The sequence below is a fragment of the Sturnira hondurensis genome, unplaced genomic scaffold, assembly GCF_014824575.4.
Source record: "Sturnira hondurensis isolate 20B ecotype Veracruz unplaced genomic scaffold, ASM1482457v3 Scaffold0021143, whole genome shotgun sequence".
Lineage (NCBI taxonomy): Eukaryota > Metazoa > Chordata > Mammalia > Chiroptera > Phyllostomidae > Sturnira > Sturnira hondurensis.
The window spans coordinates 7069981-7086560 of NW_028093774.1; the positions used below are offsets into that span (position 1 = coordinate 7069981).

The 16580-nt window shown below is 54.9% G+C and overlaps 1 protein-coding gene across 2 annotated transcripts; it reads right to left on the minus strand.

The window, feature by feature from the left end:
• Positions 1–4469: 4469 nt before the first annotated feature.
• CHGA (chromogranin A) lies at positions 4470–15946 on the minus strand. Of its 2 annotated transcripts, none has more exons than XM_037031586.1 (8): positions 15681–15946; positions 14845–14891; positions 12075–12168; positions 11228–11296; positions 10135–10233; positions 8264–8683; positions 7071–7537; positions 4470–4932 (listed from the first exon to the last, which is right to left on the minus strand). In XM_037031586.1, the coding sequence occupies exons 1-8, from the start codon at positions 15724–15726 to the stop codon at positions 4849–4851; spliced, it is 1326 nt and encodes a 441-aa protein (XP_036887481.1). In that variant the 5' UTR covers positions 15727–15946; the 3' UTR covers positions 4470–4848. The 2 variants fall into 2 exon arrangements, with proteins under 2 accessions (XP_036887481.1, XP_036887480.1); XM_037031585.1 differs by having other exon boundaries at positions 8258–8683.
• Between the last annotated feature and the right edge of the window lie 634 nt (positions 15947–16580).

A 16580-nucleotide genomic window follows, 5' to 3' on the forward strand; every position in this document is an offset into this window, starting at 1 on the left:
GCAATATCAGCCTGTGTTTCTCCTAGGATTTTTATGGTGTTGGGTCCAACAGTTAAATCTCTGGTCCATTTTGAATTTATTCTTGTGCGTGGTATAAGAACGTGGTCTAGTTCCATTTTTCTGCCTCTATCTGTCCAATTTTCTCAACACCACTTACTTGAATAAACAATTTTAGCCCATTGTATGCGCTTGCTTCCTCTGTCGAATACTAATTGACTCTAAAGGTGGGGGTTTATTTCTGGGCTCTCCATTCCATTGCATTGACTGATGGGTGTTTTTATGCCAGCACCAGGCTGTTTGGGTCACTATGGCCTTGTAGGACAGTTTGATACTAGGTAGCGTGATTCCTCCAACTTTGTTCTTCTTTCTCAGGATCACTGTTGCTCTCCGGGGCCTTTTGTTCCATATAAATTTTTGAAATATTTGCTCTAGTTCTGTGAAATACGTCATTGAAATCTTGACAGGAATCGCAGTGGATCTATAGATTGCTTTGGGTAGTATGGACCTTTCAGTGTTGTTAGTTCCTCCTATCCACGAACACAGTATGTGCTTCCACTTATTTGTATCTTCTTCAATTTCTTTCTTCATTGTCTTACAGTTTTCTGAGTACAGGTCTTTTACATCCTTGGTTAGGTTCATGCCTAGGTATTTCATTATTTTTGAAGCAATTGTGAATGGGATAGTTTCTTAATTTCCCTTTCTGCTCATTATTAGCATGTAATAATGCAACTGATTTCTGAATGTTAATTTAGTATCCTGCTACTTTGTTGAATTCATTTATCAGCTCCGGTAGTGTTTTGGTGGAATCTTTGGGTTTCTCCATGTACAGCATCATGTCATCTGCAAATAAAGACAGTTTTACTTCTTTCCAATTTGAATGCTTTTTATTTCTTGTCTGATTGCTGTGGCCAGGACTTCCAGTAGCCTGTTAAATCAGAGAGGTGAAGTGGACATCCCTGTGTTGTTCCTGATCTTAAGGGTGATGCTTTCAGTTTTGCCTGATGAACATGACGCTGCCAGTGGGTTTGTTGTAGGCAGCCTCTATTATGTTTAGGTATGTTCTTCCTGTTTCCACTTTGTTGAGAGTTTTGATCATTAATGGGTGCTGGATTTTATCAAAAGTTTTTTCTGTGTATATTGATAGAATCATATGGTTTTTATCCTTCATTTTGTTTATGTGGTGAATTACATTTATTTGCAAATGTTGTACCGACCTTGCATTCCTGGAATAAATCTCACTTGATCATGGTGTATGATCTTTTGGATGCATTGCTGTATTTGCTTTGCTAATATTTTATTGAAGATGAGCATCTATGTTCATCAGGGATATTGGCCTATAATGTTCTTTCTATGTAATGTCTTTGTTTGGTTTTGGAATTAGGGTGATGCTGGCCTTGTAAGATGAGTTGGGGAGCCTTCCCCCTCTCTTGAATTTAATGAACTGGTTTGAGAATGGGTGGGTGTTAGTTCTCAGAATGTTTGGTAAAATTCCCCTGTGAAGCCACCCGGGCCAAGGCTTTTAAACAAAAGGGAGGTTTTGATGGTGCTTCAGCTTCATTATGTGCAATCTGTCTATTCAGATTTTCTGATTCTTCATGATTTATTTTTGGAAGACTTTATGTTTCTAGGAATTGATTCATTTCATCCAGGTTGTCCAGGTTGTTGGCATATCATTGTTCATAATATTTTCTTACAGTTCTTTGTATTTCTTTGGTGACAGTTGTTATTTCTCCTCTTTCTTATTTTATTTATTTGGGTTCTTTCTCTTTTTCTCCTGATAAGTCCAGTTAAAGATTTGTTGATCTTGTTTATCTTTTCAAAGAACCAGCTCTTGGATTCGTTGATCTTTTGTATCACTTTTTAAGGCTCTATTTCATTTGTATCTGCTCTGATCTTTATTATTTCCTTCCTTTTACTCACTTTGGACTTTGTTTTTCTTTTTCAAGTTCTTTAAGTGTGAAGTTAGATTGTACATTTGAGCTTTTTCTTGTTTTTTTGAGATAGGTCTGTAATGCTACGAATTTCCCTCTTTGGGCTGCTTTGCCGGCGTCCCACAGATTTGGGATTGTTGTGTTCTCATTTTCATTTGTTTCAAGGCATCTTTTGATTTCTCCCTTGATCTTATTGTTGACCCAATCATTGTTTAATGTTATTTAGCCTCCACATTTTTGCGTATTTTTCGTTGTTCTCTTGTGATTGACTTCTAGTTTCATAGTGTTGTGGTCAGGGAAGGTGCTTGTATGATTTCTGTGTTCTTAAATTTATTGAGCATTGTTTTGTGTCCCAACATGTGGTCTATGCTAGAAAACGTTCCATGTGCACTTGAAAAGTATGTGTATTCTGCTGCTTTGACATGAGGTGCTCTGCAGATATCAATTAAATCCATTGATTTAGTGTGTTGTTTAAGGCTGCTGTCTCCTTGTTGATTTTCTGCCTGGAAGATCTATCCATTGAAGTCAGTCCCCAACTATGACTATGTTTGTGTCGATCTCTCCCTTGTGTCTTTATGTCCATCAAGGTTTGCTTTACATATTTGGGTGTGCCTGTGTTCGGTGCATAAACGTTTACTAAGGTTATGGCCTCTGTTGCACTGTTCCCTTTACCATTATGTAGTGTCCTTCTCTGTCTCTCACTAAAGCCTTGGTTTTAAAGTCTATCTTGTCAGATCCAAGTCCTGTTACCCCACCTTTTTTTTTCCTTTTCCATTTGTATGAAATATCTTTTTCCAACCCTCTACTTTGAGTCTGTGTGTATCTTTTGATCTGAGATGGGTCTCTTGAAGGCAGCATATATATGGATCTTGTTTTCTTACCCATTGAGCTACCCTATGTCTTTTTGTTGGAGCATTTAAGCCATTTGCATTTAAGGCGATTATTGATAGATATGTATGTAGTGTCATTTTATTGTTAGACTGTTTTCCTCTGTGTTTTTTTAATTTCCTTTTAAAGTAAGCCCTTGAACATGTGTTGCAGTGTTGCCAACTGCACTGCAGTTTTGGTGTTAACAAAAGCCTTTAGCTTTTTCTTGTCTGGGGAGCTCCTTATTTCTCCTTCAGTTTTAAATGATTGCCTTGCTGGGTAAAGTAGCCTTGGTTGTAGGTCCTTGCTTTTCATCAACTTCCACTCCACACCACTCCCTTCTGGCCTGGAATGTTTCTGCTGGGTACTCAGATGCGCTGGCTCTTTTGAATCAGTTGCATTTCTTCCATGGGATTGGGATTGTGGCAGCACAGGTGACCATCTCAGGGATGGGTTGTGTCTAGGACAAGGGGACCCACTTGCTAACTAGACTTGGCAGTGAATGTTTGGTACCTGACAGACCAGTGGAAAATGGCATTGTGCCTGTTTCTGTCACTGTTGGGGATGGGGGCAAGCCTGTCTCTTTGAGACATGAAGAAACAAACACCGAAAGCATGAGCTGCTCAGAGGCTGTCCCCTGTGCTGCAGAGGACGGGCGTCAGCAGCAACAGGCATCACCCTGCGACTTGCCGAGACCCCCTCAAATGACTTGTGTTGTCATCATAGCGGTTTTCCGCTCTGGCTTGTCTGGGCCTCTTGAATCCCCACCACAACGTGGTGAGGAGACAGTGAGTATTAAACTACTTCATTGCGGAGGAAACAGGCTCCGAGAGAGCCAGGAACGCTTGCCAGGTTGCCCAGCTGGGCTGGGGGTGCCAACCCCAGTCTGATGTCAAACCCCATGTGTCTGGGCAGTAGCTGCTTGAAGTCAGGCCTTGTCCCATGTACCTGTGTGCCCAGGTCTGCTGGGCCCAAAGTAGCTACTCACAAACGTTTGCTGAATGACTGAGCAGCCCTGGTATTCTGTGGGTCCGGTGCACCCGCTCAGCCCATCCTGACGTGTAGCCCTGCTGTCCCCATAGCTCCATGTTTGGGGTGTCACTCCTGCCTGTGACGGCAGTGAATTATTTCACTTTGTGAGCCTCAGTTGTCTTACCCACAAAGCACAGACCGAGACCTGCCGCACTCCAAGGAACCGTCAAACGTGCAAGACCTTTAGACGTCCCGGAGTCCTGTGCACGTGCCAGGTCAGAGGGGGTGGCAGATTCACACCAAGGGGGCCTGCAGCCTTGGCAGCGGGCACTCCCCCGGGGCTGCCAGGGCCTCTTCCCAGCACCATGGAGAGCAGAGGCTATTTCTCAAACTGACCTGCCTGCGCATGGCCCAGCTCACGTGTGGCTGGGAAACTGGGGACAGGAAGGAACCAGGGGCCCTTTGCATGTGTTACTTGATAATCCCCACACACTTGGAGGCAGATGTCAGCACTCTGTGACACAAAAGATGAGAAAACTTATGCTCAGAGGTGCCAAGTCCCTTGCCTAAGATCTCACGGCTAGGAAGTTGTCCAGAAAAGAGTCGTCCCGGGGACACCGAACCTCTCCTTGTCCCTTTGCCAGAATCCAATCTATCCCACCACACTCTGAGTCAAGAAGGGAAGTTCAGAGAAACAGGTGAGCCCAAAGAAGATTTATTTTTCCTTTGATAAAGTGTGCACAGGAGATATGACAGCCAGGAGTCCTCAGTTTTCACCAAAAGGTCAGAAGTTATTGCAGTTGTGCCCAATGGCTCTGATGTGGAAGGAAAACTTCTAGAAAGCTTCCCGTGTTCAGAGAGAGGGTCCTCGTTTAAAGTTGTAGGGGTCCGCCCCGCAGAGGGGTGCACTGGGGTCAAGAGTGGGAGGAAAGGGCAATGGGGGCAACAGGGCAGCCTGGGCAGGGGCAGGCTGGGGCCACCTCCCTACTGGAGGCAGTGCACAGGTGGCTGGCCAGGCCCTGTAAAGGGGACAGCAGAGCCAGGACCACAGGGTGCCTTGGGGTGGCCAGCCGGCACCTCACCCCCGCCGCAGCGCCTGCAGCTGGTGGGCCACCTTCTCCAGCTCTGCCTCGATGGCCGACAGGCTCTCCAGCTCCTGGTCCTAGGAGAGAAGACCGAAGGTCATACAGGGACTGTATGCCAGCATGGCGGAGTGTGCTGTCAGCCAGACAGGCTGTGCTGCTGGCTGGCTGTGTGGCCTTGGACATGTGGCTTTGCCTCTGTGAGGCTTAGGGGCCTCTGTGTACCACAGGGACAGGGATGCCACCCTGCAGGGCTGCTCCAAGGAGTACTGTGCACAGGATATGGAGAAACAGGCCCTGATCCCACCCTGCCCTGGTGGCCTCTTATTCAGGCCTGCTGCCTCCTGAATAGCCCCAGGAGCCCATGAGAAACAAAGCCTGTGGTTCAGGGCTCCTTCTGGTCCCCCACACCAGACTTAGACTATGGTGGTGGCTCTGGGTGTGAGGCCAGGCCTTCTGACCTGAGCAGCCATGGGCCTGAGGCACAGGTGCCAGCTGTCCCTGGTCTGCCTGCCTGGGGTTGGGCCTCAGTCCCTGCTCCCAGTCAGGCGCTCTGAGCTCTGGTTGACAGGCTGGTTCAAGGGACGTTCTGTGAGCCCGGCTGGCTGTCCCCACCTTGGGAAGCTTCCAGGCCCTCAAACTCGGAGCAGGAGTCAGGGGAGGCCACCCTGGCCTTGACCCAGAAGGGATGATTTTCTTGGGGTCCCTGCTGGATGCTAGGCTACAGAGGGTACCCTCCCCCACCCCACACTGGGACAACACAGACAACCCTACCAGGGACCTACTCAGTTGCCATGGAAACAGGGACCCCAGAACCCTCTGTCTTGGAGTAGGCTGTGGTGTATGAGTTCTGTGATGCTGGGGCCATTTCTAAGAAGACCCTTGGCCTGGGCAGAGTGGTCCCTGCAATGCAGGGCTCCCCCTGCCCGTGGAGATGTGAGCTGGCAGGCACCTCAGGACCCCTCTGGGGGTGGGGCAGGGGGTGATCAAAGGTGCCTAGCCTTGTTCTGGGTTGAAAAATGAGGCGGGGGGCAAGCTGCTATTGCCTGTAGCCCCACCCTCTCAGTCTCCTGGGGACACAGGCAAGTGCTTTCTTCCTCTTGGGCTGCCAGGGCCCTGGTCCCAGGCCCAGAGAGAGGGTTGAAGACCTGAGGGAGTGGCCAAACTCTCCTCTGGGTGCACAGGTCCCAGCCCCCATAAGGTCCTGATTCCCACCTGGGCTCTGAGGCTTGAACCATTGACCCCTGGCCTGCCCGCTTCAGCCCCAAGGCTGTGTGGCCAGCCTGCCAGGGGCCCCAGCTCCCCGACCCCCTCCTGTGGGGCTGCATCTCTGTTTCCCACTGAGTTGCTTGTACAGCCCTGGGCACGGCTGGGTTTCAAGGCTCACATGTGGCCTGGTCATGACAATGTGGTGACCGATGAGGTTCGGAGGAGAGTGACCTGCCCAAGGTCTCACAGCAGGAGGAGACAGAATCCAGGCTTTTGGGTACCCACACGCTTCCCCAGCTCACCACCAGGCAGAAAGTTCTTTCCCTCCCCCTCTGCTATTCAGGGGTGGGAAGCAGGGCCTGAACCTGGGAGAGAAGGGTATTCCTGGGCTACATGGGGTCTGGGGGGGACCTGGCTGGACCAGCCACAGGGTCTTCCCAGGATGCCAACTGTCCCTTTAGTGTCCTGTCCTCTCATGCCCTCCCAGCTCTTGGGGCCCGTGGAGCCCTGACCTTGGATCCCTGGGGCAGCACGTGGCTCTCTTCAGGTCCCATCAGGTCCTCCAGTTTCCAATCTCTCCATTCGAAGCTCCAAGCTCCACCCATTGTCACCCCCTCGTCCTGCTCCCAAGCCTGTAGAGGCCCCGTTGTCTTCAGGACAGTTGCCACTCATTGTCTCTGGAGACCAGCTCGACTTACTGCCTCTCCTGCTTCCACACACTGATCCGAACACTCGCCCTCTGCTGTCTGCCTGCCCACCGGCCTCACCAGCTGCCCACTGGGAGCCAGGGTCACCTGCCTTCCTGCCTGACGCGCCCTCTCTCCTGCCCCTTCCCAGGTCTCTGCCGAGTCTGCCAGAGCTCCCTGTGCAAGCCCACCTCCAGCCCAGACTCCCAGGGGACCGAGTCCCCTTGTGGAGCAGCAGCCACACACACATCTGGGGGCCACTGCCCCTCAGCTGGGCCCACACCCAAGGGCCTGGCCTGGCGCTGGCTGTGGCCTGTACCAACCTCTGGTCTGCGGTTGGCGCTGCCTTCCTCCTCCTTCTTCTCCTCTGGGTAACCGCGCCCCCGGAGGGGCAGGCCCGCCTCCACGGTGTCCTCCTGGGGGGACGGCCTCCACCCTCGCATCCCGGGGCCCCTGAAGCCGTAGCCCCGGGCCTGGTAGGGGAGCTGCATGGAGCGGTCCGGGTCGTCATCCTCCACGTCCTCCCCGGCCAGCCGCTTCTCAGCCGTCAGCTCTCTGGCCAGCTGGTCCATCTTGCTCCATCGCTTGGCTTCCTCCCACTCCTTGGAGAACCGCTCCTCCTGCTCCTGCTCCTGCTCCCTGCTCTTCCCGCCCCGGAAGGGGCCTAGAGGGGACCCTGCCATCTCCTCCTCCTCCTCCTCCTCCTGCAGGGACTGTTCCTGCTCTCCCTTCTGAGTTTCCTCAGCCCCAGTCTTCCCACCTCCATCCACAGCCGGAGCCTTGGATTGACCTGGAGCAGGTGGTGGACAAGAGCAGGAGATGAAGGTGGGGCCGCCACCTTCTCCAGCCCGGCCACTGCCCAGGGGCCTCTCTGTGGCCACCACTGAACCACAGACCCCACATACAGGGCCAGCTCAGCCTCGCCTCAAGATTCTACTTGGAGGGAAAAGGCCATCTTGACCCCATGCTTTGCAAGACCCTCTTAGCACCCAGGGGGGTGGTGGCTGGTGGGAGCCTGCCTCTGCCTCTAGCCCTTTCAGCCCAGCAGCCCTTGACTTAGGGGTCGCCTGACTACTCAGGGAGGAAGGACCTTGACAAGGCCCCAGAGAGAAGCCAGGGTCTTTTCTGAATCTGGCTGAAGCTGACAATGGTCCCCAGAGAAGCCTGGTCCCCCGTCATGAAGTCCCTCTGTTCCCAAAGCCTACCCACCCAACCTGCAGAGCCCCTCTGGCCTCCTGGGTTGGGGGACGGGGGTCTCTGTAGAATAATGGAGATGCATGATTTTGGAGTCAGACAAACCTGGGTTGGAATTTCTGATTTTACTACAAATTAGCTGTGTGACCTTGGGCAAATTACTTAACCTCTCTGAGTCTGAGTTTCCATCTGGAAAGTGGAGGTAATACCTGCTGTCAGGGTTGTTGTGAAGGTGGAATGAGATTATGAATGAGACCCCCCTCCTACCCACCCCTTCTCTCCTACACATCGCTGAGGTCTCAGATAGCATACGTACTCTCACCCCTCGGGACCTCCTTGTAGCCAAGGCTCGGGTGGGCGTCAGATGCTGTGGTGGGGCCTTCCTCTTCAGAGACAACCTCTCCAGCCTCTGGGTCCTCCTCCTCCTCTTCTCTCTTTGCCTGCTTCCCTTGCTCTGCACCCAAGCCCTTTTCTCGGTCCACTAGACCCTGGGAGGGGCCCTCGCTGTCCCCCTCGGCCTGAGGGCCTGGATATTTCTGGCTGGGACGGCTGGCTGGGGGGTGGGAGTTGGCAGCCTCCTCCTCCCCTGGGGCTTGGTCATCCTCCTCAAGCGTGGACCCCTGCCCAGGCTCCAGGGAGGCCAGGGGCCCGGCTCCATCTGCGTCTCCGCCATTCCTCTCCATCTCGCTAGAGTCCCTCGTATCCTCCGCAGCCTCCTTGGAGGGCACCTCTTCTGTCCCCTCTGCAGAAAGAACAGAGCAATGTCAGGCCCCGAGGGCCGGGCTGCACTCAGGGTCTCCCCAGAGCCCAAGTTCAGATCTAAGGACCAGAGCTACCCTCTCCGTGTCTTGGTTTGACCTGGGCACAGATGGATCATGTCTCTTTGTAAGTCGACCTCTTAAAGAAGGGTGATTTTTTAAAAAAAGGCCTTTAAAATGTCCCCAGAAGATAGAATCCTGAATGGAAAATTAGGACATCAGCTGAACTACTGTGTGATCTTGGGGGAGGGGTCCCCAAACCTCCCTGTGTAAGGGGCACCATTACTGTGGTTCCCTTCTTCCCTCCATGTGGGGCTTCTTGGTCCTGAGCATCCCAGATAAGTGCTCAGTTCCTCCATATTCGGAGTTTTCATTAAAAGGTGTTTTCCTGTGGCTGTTTTGAAGACAGCCGTGAACTAGCAGAAGTCCCCCCCAGCGCCAGAAAGCCTATGGTTGCACAAAGCAGCATGCGTCCACCCACCGTGCGCCCCCAGGACTTCCACTGAACGTGCTCCTGTTCCACTCCCAGAAGCTCAGACAGACCCTCAGAAAGGCGAGGAGGCCTGTCCGTACCCATGAAGTCCGTGGGCTGCCGAGCTGAGCCCTGAGCCCAAGCTTCCGAATGCCAAGCACAGGGTGCTCTTTGCACTGACGCTGGCTGCTTCCCTTGTTGAAGCTTCCAGACGTGCACATGCACAGGCACATGCATGCACACTCACTGCACACGCTCTTGCAGCCTCTGGCAGACATCCATGGTCACCCAGACGCTTGTTGCCCTGGAACCCGCTGTGGGAGCCCACGCCCTGCCCCAGCCACCACTGGGGAGATGGCCCTGGCCCATGTGAGAGCCCCCGGGCCACACAGCAGGCAGGCTTCCAGATGGAAGATCACCGAAACCCGCTCCTACAGACTGGCCTTCCATATGCAAAGGGTGGGGCCAGCGGGGGGCGCTTTGGGGGTGTTTGCAGGTAGGAGGATGAGTCACAGACTCCCCTTGACCTAAGCCATGATCTCTTTGACCCCTAAAAGCTCTCTGGCTCGAGAAAGATGATCCAATTCATTTAGTGTTTCACACATGCTCCTCCTGCAACCTGGCTAGGCGGAGGGACCACCCAACCCCGGGGTGGGGGTGGGGGGGAGGGCGGGCTGCTGCAGGGGCTGCTGGGAAAAGCCAGGCCACACACTTCCTGCTCTCTGGGATGAGCAGATGGGACTGAAGGAGGGCTTGGGAGTGAGACAGACCCAGAGCCGCATCTCCAGTTATGCCTTGGACAAGGGACTTGCCCTCTCTGGGCCTCATTTGTAAAAATGGGAGGAAATAAGAGCTATGTTACAGGGTGTCAAGGAGGGGCTCCTGCCTCCCAGCAAGACAACAGCTACTGTTAGTATCTCCTCCCTCTCTCCCCAGCCCCCGGCCAGACGGGCCAGCACGCACCCTTCGGCCCTTCCTGCTCGTTCTGCTGCTCGAGAACCTCTGAGAGTTCCTCCTCAAAGCTGCTGTGTTTCTTCTGCTGCTGTGCCCTCTCCTTGGCACCTGGTGTGAGAAAAGGAGAAAGTCCCCTTTAGTCTGAGCCGCATGTTTGTCTATGAAAGGGAAGGCCCCTCCATTTCCTCATGTGACATGTTCCAGTCGTGCCCTGCAGGGCCCTGACTGGGCAAAAGCTCAAGGAGCCAGGAAGGGCTGGCTGCCCCAGTCCCCACCCAGCTGGGGACCCGTCAGTGGCCATATCACCTCCAAGCTCAGTTTCTCACCTTGGGAATGAGAACAAGCCCTGCCTGCTGCCCCAACAGAGCGACACAGACTCAGATGGAGCAGAGGGTCCCGGGGCAGATGTGGAGACTGAGGCCCTCTCAGGACCTGCCTGGTAGTTGGGGGGCCCTGTAGCAGGAGTTTAGGGGACAGTCACTGCTACCTCCTGGGGGCTCTTGATTCAGGCAAATGCCACTCACCCTGGACCCCAAAGGTGCAGGCCCCTGGGAGAAAGCCAATCCCATGCCTGCTGTGATCCAGAGACCACTCTCCCTGCATCAGCCTGAGGCTGCTGCTGCCTGGGACTGTCCCTACCTGTACCTGTTCCTGATGAGGGCTCCTTGCCCGGGCCAGCTCTGTAGCTGGTGATGATTTTTCCCCTGCGATGGGCGCTTCTGGAATGGCCAGAGAAGCCTGACACGGCAGTCAAGGGCAAGGGAGGCTGCCCAGAGGAAAGAGACCCGCTCTGCCACCCAGTCAAGAAAGCAACCCTGCTGCAGTGGCTGAACTCGAGGCAGAACTGCCTCAGGTTCTGGCAAGGCCCTAACCCACTGCATGACCTTGGGCAAGACCCTCAACCTCTCTGGGCCTTGATCTCTTCAACCACGTCAGTGGCAGGCTGGACTGGGGAGCATGGAGGACCCTGCCGACCCACTCTCTAGTCGAAAGGAGATAACTGCGTATCAGGAAGATATGGTCCTGCCGGACCTTCCATCCTGATTTCCTGATTCTCAGTCCCTGGAATTTATCCAGATGCAGGTGCAGTGGCTGGAAATACCTTGGAGAGCAAGGTCTTGGAGCTCCTTCAGCAAATTCTGGTGTCGCAGGATTGAGAGGATCCGCTCATCTGCAATGAGGGAGAGTCGTCATGGGCCGAGGCCAGAGAACAGCCGAGAGAGAGAGAGACGCCGTCAGCAGTTTCAGCTGAGATAAGGACTGGATTCTGGACGCTCAAAGCCTGGGTGGTGGCAGCAGGACTGGGTTTTGAGATGACACTTTTGAAATGACATGGTTTCCAAGGCAGCGGCCAGTTTTCTACTACAACAGCAAGGGTGGCCCCTGCCCCAGCACTCGGCCCCCGGCCGAGAGACGGCAGCCCTGAGGTGAGGCAGGGGCGTCCTTGGACATGACCGGTCTGCCCGCCTCCTTGCCTTTGCGTGTGCCGCCCGACCCTCTGGAATTCCCTTCCTCCATTTCACTCCCCGTTGGTTTCCCACTTCCCTCTTAACCCCAACCGCAGTGCTAACGGTGGCTCTAATGAAGGGCGGGCCCGAAGCTGCCTCCTTCCTGTGCCCATCGTGGGTGGTCCTTTACGCATCACGTATCCATAGGTGTTGCTGGCACTGGGGCTATAGCACACCGCATCCTTGTCCCCAGGGGGCTCACACTCCCTTGCAGCCCTGGTTTCATTCTACCCAGAATCCTAACTATTTGTGTTCATTTTTGTCCCCTCTGCTGGTCGGTAAGCTCCAGTGTACCTTCCTCTCCCTGCACCACTCAGATGGGCACCCATGTCATCAGTGCCTGTTGGTTTAGATTGCTGAATTCCACCAAAAGCCACCCACCCGTGTCCTAGCCCTGCAGCCCAGCAGGCAGCAGCCCCGCGCCGCTGGCCTGGCCCCTACCTCCTCGGAGTGTCTCAAAACACTCCTGGCTCACAGGCACGGGGCTGGGCTTGGCGAGTGTGTCGGAGATGACCTCGACAATGCACTTCATCACCTGGGAAGAGAGCAGAGCAGGTAGGGGGCTTGGTTTGGGCATGGAACTCAGCCCCTGGGGGCTCCAGGGCAAGTTTCTAATGAGGACATAGGCCACAGGTGGCAAACACAAGGCCCGCAGGCCGAATCCGGCTGTCTGCCTTGTTTTCTCTGGCCAGCACCTTGTTCCTACCTGGCAGCAGTGCCGAGCTCTCACTTCACTGTTAAGGAGTGGTTACACTTATACAGCCCTAAAATGACATTCGGCCCTTTGAAGGCAACTGCGAGGCTGATGTGGCCCCTGGTGAAAATGAGTTTGACACCCTTGACATAAGGCATTGGCTTTTGTCTTCGGCAGTCCACGCATGCCTAGCTCAGGGGCATAGCTCTCCTTTCCCAGCCAGACAACAGCAATGGCGAGAGAAACCCCTTATGGTACTTATTGTGTGCCAGGTGACCCCATCACTTGGCCAGGAGGTGCCCTTCTGTGGTGGGTGTGGCTCCCTGGCACCCTCTCGTCCCCAAGGGTTTCTCCAAAGATGGGGAAGCTGCTCTCGGGCATCAGACACATGTCTTGCCAAAGTGCTTTAGTCTTGCAGATGCCCAAAAGGTCAGCTACTGCCCTGACTGGTGTGGCTCAGCGGGTTTTGGGGCATCCCACAAGTGGAAAGGTCGCCGGTTTGACTCCATGTCAGGGTACATGTTTGGGTTGCAGGCCAGGTCCTCAGTTGGGGGCGTGCGAGAGGCAGCTGATCGATGTTTCTCTCACCTACTGATGTTTCTCTAACTCTCTACCTCTCTCTCTAAAAATAAATGCATATAATCTTAAAAAAAGAAAATAACCGTCAGCCATCTCCAGGAAGCCTCCCTCGACCGCCCAGGGGAGAGCAAAGGCTTTCCCTGGCTTTGCCCTGTCTGGAAACGGCATTGGACCACTGTCTCCTGACAACCATGGCGCCGTCGCATGCAGGGGATCACAGTCCGGCTCCACGGCACAGGCCCGCTGTGGAGGTGGGCACGTATCAGCTATACCTGGGCGCCCACCCAGGCCAACAGCAGCCGTATCCCTGCAAGTCTTGTGCAGTCCCTAACAAGGTGCTGTGGGTAATCAGGCACCTGGTAAATGGACATTTGAAGACAGTGCCAACTGCAGTGTGTGTGGTATCTCGGCTGTGCTGCCTGAGGTATGTGACCTGGCCGCTCTGGGCCTCCGTTTCTTCCTTTGTAAAATGGAACTGAGAAGAACAAACACTCCCTCTATAAAGGGGGAAGTGCCACACGCCCCCAGGGATGGATACACAACCCCCAGCCTGCTTCAACTGTTGAGAGCCAGGCGGAGGGGCAGGAGGTGTCAGACGTGCGTCAGGCAATGCTGGTTGGGAGTGAGGGGGTGGAAGGCTGTGTGTACAGGTGCCAAGGCAACCCGTCCAAGGATCCAGGATGGCAGACTGGCAAACGGCTTTTACAGTTGTCATAGCATCCGAGGATGGAACGTTCGGGTCCTACTCAGCTGTCCTGGTGCCCCTGACCCCAGGCTCCTGAGTACAATATGGTGACTCAAATGTCTCCCAGAAGGGACCTGGTGAGGAGGGCCCTGCAGCCTGTACCTCGTTTTCCCCTGCAACCCCAGACCTTGCACTGGGAATAGCAGATAACCAGCAGTCCAAGAGGACAGATTCTGAGAGACAGAAATTGGGTATGGATCCCAAGAACAATAGGGAGATTGAGAAGGGAACCTCTAGAAGTAACAGTGCCTATTTACTGAGGGCCTACTATGTGCCAGGCACCTTATACCTGATTCCTATGCCTCATAACTCTCCTCGAGGGAAATATTACAGATGGGAAAAGAGGAAGCTCAGAGAAGTTTAAGAATTTCCCCACGACCACATAGCTACAATGAGTGGGAGAGGTTTAAATACAGATTTGTCTGCAACTAAAGAAGAGGAAACATAACTGAGCAAACTGATGCATTTTCTGGAATGGAAGAGCACAGCTGCTGGAAAGGTGGGGAGCAGAAACTTATCTGACTCTCGGTGAAGGTGTCTGTGAGCACCAGAGACTGGAAAAATAACCTCAGCTCAGACGTGAACAAATTTCCAGTATACACCCAACATGGAGTGTCTCCCGCTGGCTACAGAACTCCCCCCACCCCGCCAGTGTCTCCCAAGTCCCTTTCCTGGGTGATGTCCACCATCAGCCCTAAATGACTGGGACCCTGGACCCAGAAGCCATGACAAAGGTTTTCACGGCAGCCCTTTGGGAAGTGCAACTTGAGTGCCTGTAGGGTGGGGTGTGTTACTGGAGGAGCCTTGGGGGGAGGGGTTAAAGTAAAGGGGGAGGTGAAGACCTGGTTCTCGAGTGTGTGGATTCACAGCCACAGATGGCGAGGCCACCCCCAGCAGCCCTCGGTGGGTCTGCCAGACTCCGAATGTTCAACACCGCAGTCCAGCAGGTAACACACAGGCCCCAGCGGGCTGCAGACGCAGCTCAGAGGGTGCTGGGGAAGCCCCACAGCAGGATGGCGGGGCAACCAAGCAGCCTTTGATGTCTTCTTTTGCGAGCTGTCCCCAGGCTCAGCAGCCGCAGTGCTGGCTGTTGGCTTTATGCCAGACTCACTTCTGCAGCTGCCCAGACTGGCTGTACGGTGTCCACTGGGGCCCCCTCTCCCCCTCCTGGGCCTCCCCGTACCCCTTCTTACCTCGATGTCCCTCTTATTCACAGGGCTATTCACAGGGAGGGCGCTGACTGGGAAGAAAAAGAGAGAGCTGGGGTTACCCCTCTGCTCTGAGGGGAGAGCCCAGTCCTTCCTTCCCAATGGGGTTCATTGAAGGCCCATTCGCCTCCGTGTTCCCACTCAAAACTGCCCCCACCCAAGTGACATGCTGGGGCTGATTTTGTTTCCCTTCCCTGGCTGCTGCCCCAAGGGGGTGTCTCCCAGAGGCTGCCCTGAAGCCTTAAACCCTGCCCTTTGGGGAAGCTTCTGCTCTGGAGGGAGTGTGGAAGCTGACAGCAAGCGTGAAAACAAGGCCAAGGGCTGCATGAAGTTGGGGTGGGAGGAGAATGCGGGGAGAGGCAGAGAGACCCCGGCGGTGGGGGAAAAGAGATGGAGGAGGGTTGTGAGAGACGATACTGAGAGGTAAAAGTCAAGGACAGGAGCACGGGGAGAGCGAGAGGATGAAGAGGGAGAGCAGCGAGAGTTAGAGCCAGCCTCGGACCTCCCATCTCCCCCTGTGACCTTGGCCAGCCACGGCATAGAGCCGGAGCTGCCCTAATGCAGCCCAGACAGGGGGTGGAGGCGCCAGGGGGCCCTGCCTCGCCGAGTCAGGAGTCGCGCCCAAAGCGTCGGGTTTGTGGCCACTTCGCTGGGTCAGGAGGGAGGCGGAGGCGCTGTCCGCGGTGCTGAAAACTCGCGGTGCGGTAGGGCAGGTATGGAGGGTCGCGCGGCACTGCACGGTGCCTGGGTGTCAGGGAGGACAGGGCGGGAGGAGGCAGGGCGCCCAGGACACTCTTCCCCGAGACCTCGCGCTCTCTCACCTTGCCCCGCGCAGAGCAGAAGCGCCAGGACAGCGGCGGAGCGCATGGCGAACCCGGGGCGCCGAGCAGCCGGAGGTCTAGGGCCGGACACGGCGGGCACCCAGGCGGGGGTGGCTGGACGGGCGGTGCGGAGAGGGCTAATGCGGCACCGGTAGTAGATGGGGTGGTCGCAGCGTCTCGGTGTTCGTCCGTCTATCGGTTAGCCCACCAGCCTCACTGTACCCAGTTGGGACACTGCAGTAGAGGCAGCAGCGGCAGCAGCACTCGCGCGCGCGCGCCCGCTTATATACCCCGACCCCGGAAATGACGTCATCTGGCCTCCTCTTCCCCCCCCCGCCCCCCGGTCTCCTTTCCCCACCCCAGTGAGGGTCCGGCCGCAGTTCGCTCCCCCTCCCAGCCTCACCCCTCTTGCCCCTGGCCCCCCGCTGCTCACAGCTCCTAGGTCGGGCATGGAGGCCGGCATCCGGCTTCCAGGTGGTGGCACGGGGACCCAGCTGACCCTCCACCACTGGATGGCTCCACCGACTTGCTGTGCGTCCTTCGGCAAGGCACTCCGGGTCTCTGGGCCTCGAGTTCCTCCAGCGTGCGCGCACTGAGGACCTTGCCCACGCTAGCACACCACTCCTCTCCTCCTCTGCCCGGGGGCGCGCGTCCCCTGATCTCACCCGCTGAGGTGCGCGCGCCATTCAGGGCTCCCTCACCTGTCCAGGAGGCCCTAGAGAGGCTCCCCGAACCCTGACTGAAGTAAGGTCCCTCTCTCTGGCGACTTAATTTTGCCTCTTCACGCGTAGTAACTGTGCCGTATATGTATTTATTTATTTGAATAATATAGATGTGGTCTCCTTGGCTTTCACAGTGCTCAGGACGGCACCTGGCACGGATAAATGCACTTAGTAGATG

Excerpts from the sequence above, each read along its gene's own strand:
- CHGA (XM_037031585.1), bottom strand. The coding sequence starts at position 15,726 with ATGCGCTCCGCCGCTGTCCTGGCGCTTCTGCTCTGCGCGGGGCAAG. Across the intron at positions 12,169-14,844 it reads TGAATAAGAGGGACATCGAG|GTGATGAAGTGCATTGTCGA; the intron begins GTAAGAAGGGGT and ends CTCTCTTCCCAG. Across the intron at positions 4,933-7,070 it reads GCGCCAACCGCAGACCAGAG|GACCAGGAGCTGGAGAGCCT; the intron begins GTTGGTACAGGC and ends CTTCTCTCCTAG.